Genomic DNA, 3514 nt, shown 5'->3' on the forward strand with positions numbered 1-3514 from the left:
TGTTTGGCTGCCAGCTGTGGGCCGCCTGGAGCCCCCACTGTCCCCCAGTCAGGGTGGCCAGGCCTCCCACAGCACCCACCAGCCACACGCAACCCTCACCAGGGCCGTGCCTGAAGCTGTCACCACCCACGGAGTCAGGACTTCCCTCAAGGGAGAGGAGTGGGGAGGACAGAGGACAGAAAGGGGACATCTTGAAGGCCATGGGGTCCTCAGAAGCCCCAGCTGGGGAGAGGTCCCTGACACCTCTCCCCAGAGCCCACCTGTCATCTTTGAAGCCAGGCAGGGTGAGCTTCCTCCAGGGAAAAGCTCTCAGAACCAGCGCAGGTCAGGAAGTACCTTGCATGCCAGCAAGGCCAGGCTCCGGGAACGCAAGGGGCCTCACGCTTTGCTGAATGCACGAGAGGCCTCGGTGCCTCTTCTTATGAGGCTAATGGAATCCCCGGGCAGGCAAGGGCCCCGGGTGGAGGTGGCAGCCCCAACCCCTCCTGCTGACTGGGTAAGACGGGGACGGCCACTGTCACAGCACTGCAGGGTGGCAGGGAGGGCATGTGGACGGAGCCCTGAGGTCAGAGGTGACCTGAGCCTGGCCCCACCCCCAGTTCTGAGGCAGGTCTGCTGCTTCCTGTAGGGCCACCCACCAAAGCCTGCGGAGCGGCCGAGGAGTGACCAGGCCCTGCGCTGAGGGCCACAGGGGCCAGCCCCTGGACACAGAGAGGGCACGAGTTGGACAGGGGTGCAGGACGCTGGCCTGGCCAGGCACATGGGTAGTGCTCACACCCACCACCACTCGAAGCCCAGTATACCTAAACTCTACTGCTGGGAGGTGCTGATGACAGACCTGGAGACCCTCAGGTCTCGGCCCCTCTGGCTCCGGCCCAGCAAGGGGACTCCAGGAGGGCTAGGCTGCTGGTTCTGGAGACCAGGCCTGACACACAAGCACAAATGTGAGCACACACGAGCACGCACATGCACACACAGACACGGGCAGAAACACCAGCCTGGAGAGGAAGGATGCACTTTCATGTTTAACAAAATAAATTAAATATACGGGGCTTCAGCTCAAACTCTACATAAAATTACAGAGATCTGGGGCCACCACGACAGTGGGGTAGGGGGTGGTGCCTGGCCTGGACGGGGTGCAGGCATCAGCGTGGCTGAAAGACCAGGCGGGTCCCGGGCCCCAGAAGAGACCACAGTCCCTGCAACCCAGCCCTCCCTCCATCACTATTAATATTATCTTCATTTCTTAAATATAAATATCAAGGCTCCTTCTCTCCGGCAGGGGGAGAATGCGGTGGGACTGCCACGGGCTCCAGCCTCTCAGGCTTGGGGCTGCTGTGCCCCCAGCCCCAGCCTACAGCAGTAGGGGACTCCTGGACACCCAAGACAGGTGGCAAAAATAGCCGTAAAGGCCAGGCGAGGGCAGAGCGGGCAGGGGTGGGGGAGCGACGGTGGAGCAGGGAGAGTCCTTCATCCACTATGAGCCTCACCGCACATGCACTGTGGGCCTCGCAGCACACCCTTTGAAAAGCACCTCAGTCCGCACGTGTCGAGGCAGCATATCTGTGCATGTGTGTGCGTGTGTCGAGGCAGCATAACTGCACACGTGTGTGTCTGGACAGCGTATCTGCATGTGTGTGTGTGTCCGGACAGCACAACTGCCTGTGTGTGTCCAGGCGGCCTATCTGCACGTGTGTGCGTGTGTCGAGGCAGCATATCTGTGCATGTGTGTGCGTGTGTCTGGACAGCATAACTGCACACGTGTGTCTGGACAGCGTATCTGCATGTGTGTGTCGAGGCAGCATATCTGCATGTGTGCGTCGAGGCAGCATATCTGCACGTGTATGCATGTGTGTGTCGAGGCAGCATATCTGCACGTGTATGCATGTGTGTCGAGGCAGCATATCTGTGCATGCGTGTGATGTGTTCAGGCAGCATGTCCATGTATGTTCTGGCATGTCTGTGTGCATGTGCGTGCGTTTGGGCAGCATGTGTGTGTGTCCAGGCAGCATGCCTGCGCATGTGCACGCGTGCGTATGCGTTCCGGGAGCATGTCTGCGTGTGCCTGTGTTCAGGCAGCGGGTGTGTGCACGTGTGTGTATATATGCATCCGGGCAGCGTGTGTCTGTGTATGTGTGTCCAGGGGCTATGCCTCCCACAGAGCACCCAGGGTGCTGGCCGTTCCTCCTCACCATGGGTCCCCCGCCTTCGTCTGCAGCACCGTCCTCCATCCTCCCAGCCGGCCTGTCTGGCCGGCCCCATGCGCCCACCGCAGGGGCAGTACCATCTAGCACTGATAGTGGATGTGCTGGTGGACCTTGCCCTCCACGTGTGAGTGCGTGTGTGAGTGTGTGTGTGTGTGCGTGTGGATGTCTGTGTACACTTTGGGGTACAACTTGGGGCCAGCAACTGGGCCTGGGCCCAGCAAGTGCTGGGGGGCTGCCGGAGACCCATGCTCCTCACACAGCCCCACACCAGGGCCAGCGCTGAGGGCGGCCAACGTGGGAAGGTCCTTGTCTCCACTGCGGTCACGGGCTGTCCCTGGCTGGCGGTGCCCAGGCACGGGAGGGGCAGGAATGGGGGTGCATGGCTTCTTCTTGGCCTGGCAAAGCCACAGGAGCACGGTGCCCAGGATGAAGACGGCGCCGGCCGGGATGCCGATGACTACAGGCCATGGCAGGCTAGTGGCTGAGGACGAGGAGGCCACAGGTGGCCCTGGTGGTTTTGGGTCTGCAAGAGTAAGAGGAAAGGGGGTGGCGAGGGGAACGCCGGCACAAAGACCAGGAGAGTACCCCAGACCCATCCCCGGGGCTGCCCTCCCTCGGCAGATGACCCGGACTGTAGAGCCCAGGAGGGAAGGGTGGGGTCCCGCCCGGTGCGTGGGATGCTGGGCCCAGGGGGCAGGTCCGGGCACCAGCGTGGCGTGGCGTGGCGGCCGCGCACCTGGCAGCACAGTGAGGAAGGCGCTGCGGAAGCTGTAGCCCATGGTGTTGGCGCCCAGGCAGATGTACATGCCCGCGTCGTCCTGGCGGGCACGGGTGATGAGCAGTTTATTGAGGTAGGAGCCATCGGGCCGCGACCACACGTCGCCCGTGGGCAGCACCACGAACTTCTGGCCGCCCACATCGATGGTGGAGTTGTGGCGGCCCTCGGCGCCGTACTCCACACGCTTCAGCCACTGGATCACCGGCTTCACGTCGCTGCGCACCTTGCACTGGAAGGACGTAGTCCCCCCGAAGTCCACCGTCGTGTTCACGGGGTGCGTGCCTGTGAGCACGGGCTTGGAGCGGGTCCGCTCTGTGGGAACACAGCACGTGGGCATGGCTCCTGGGCCCCGCCAGACTCTACCCGCCAGCACCCCAGGGCCCATGAGCACCCCCAGCCCACCAGTCCCCAGACCCCACCAGCACCCCCGGCCCGCCAGTCCCCAGACCCCGCCAGCACCCCGGCCCACCAGTGCCCCCAGACCCCACCAGCACCACCAGCCCACCAGCCCCCAGACCCCACCAGCACC

General features: G+C 63.1%; 1 protein-coding gene across 1 annotated transcript in view; it reads right to left on the reverse strand.

The window, feature by feature from the left end:
* Positions 1–999: 999 nt before the first annotated feature.
* The window catches only part of FGFRL1 (fibroblast growth factor receptor like 1), a 4446-nt gene continuing 1931 nt past the window's right edge, over positions 1000–3514 (reverse strand). The window contains exons 4-5 of the mRNA XM_026450907.1: positions 2944–3297; positions 1000–2730 (exon numbers count right to left, since the gene is read on the reverse strand). Coding sequence (XP_026306692.1) covers positions 2288–2730; positions 2944–3297 — 797 coding nt within the window. The 3' untranslated portion in view covers positions 1000–2287. The remainder of the gene's footprint in view (positions 2731–2943; positions 3298–3514) is intronic.

Source organism: Piliocolobus tephrosceles, unplaced genomic scaffold, assembly GCF_002776525.5.
Source record: "Piliocolobus tephrosceles isolate RC106 unplaced genomic scaffold, ASM277652v3 unscaffolded_26036, whole genome shotgun sequence".
Lineage (NCBI taxonomy): Eukaryota > Metazoa > Chordata > Mammalia > Primates > Cercopithecidae > Piliocolobus > Piliocolobus tephrosceles.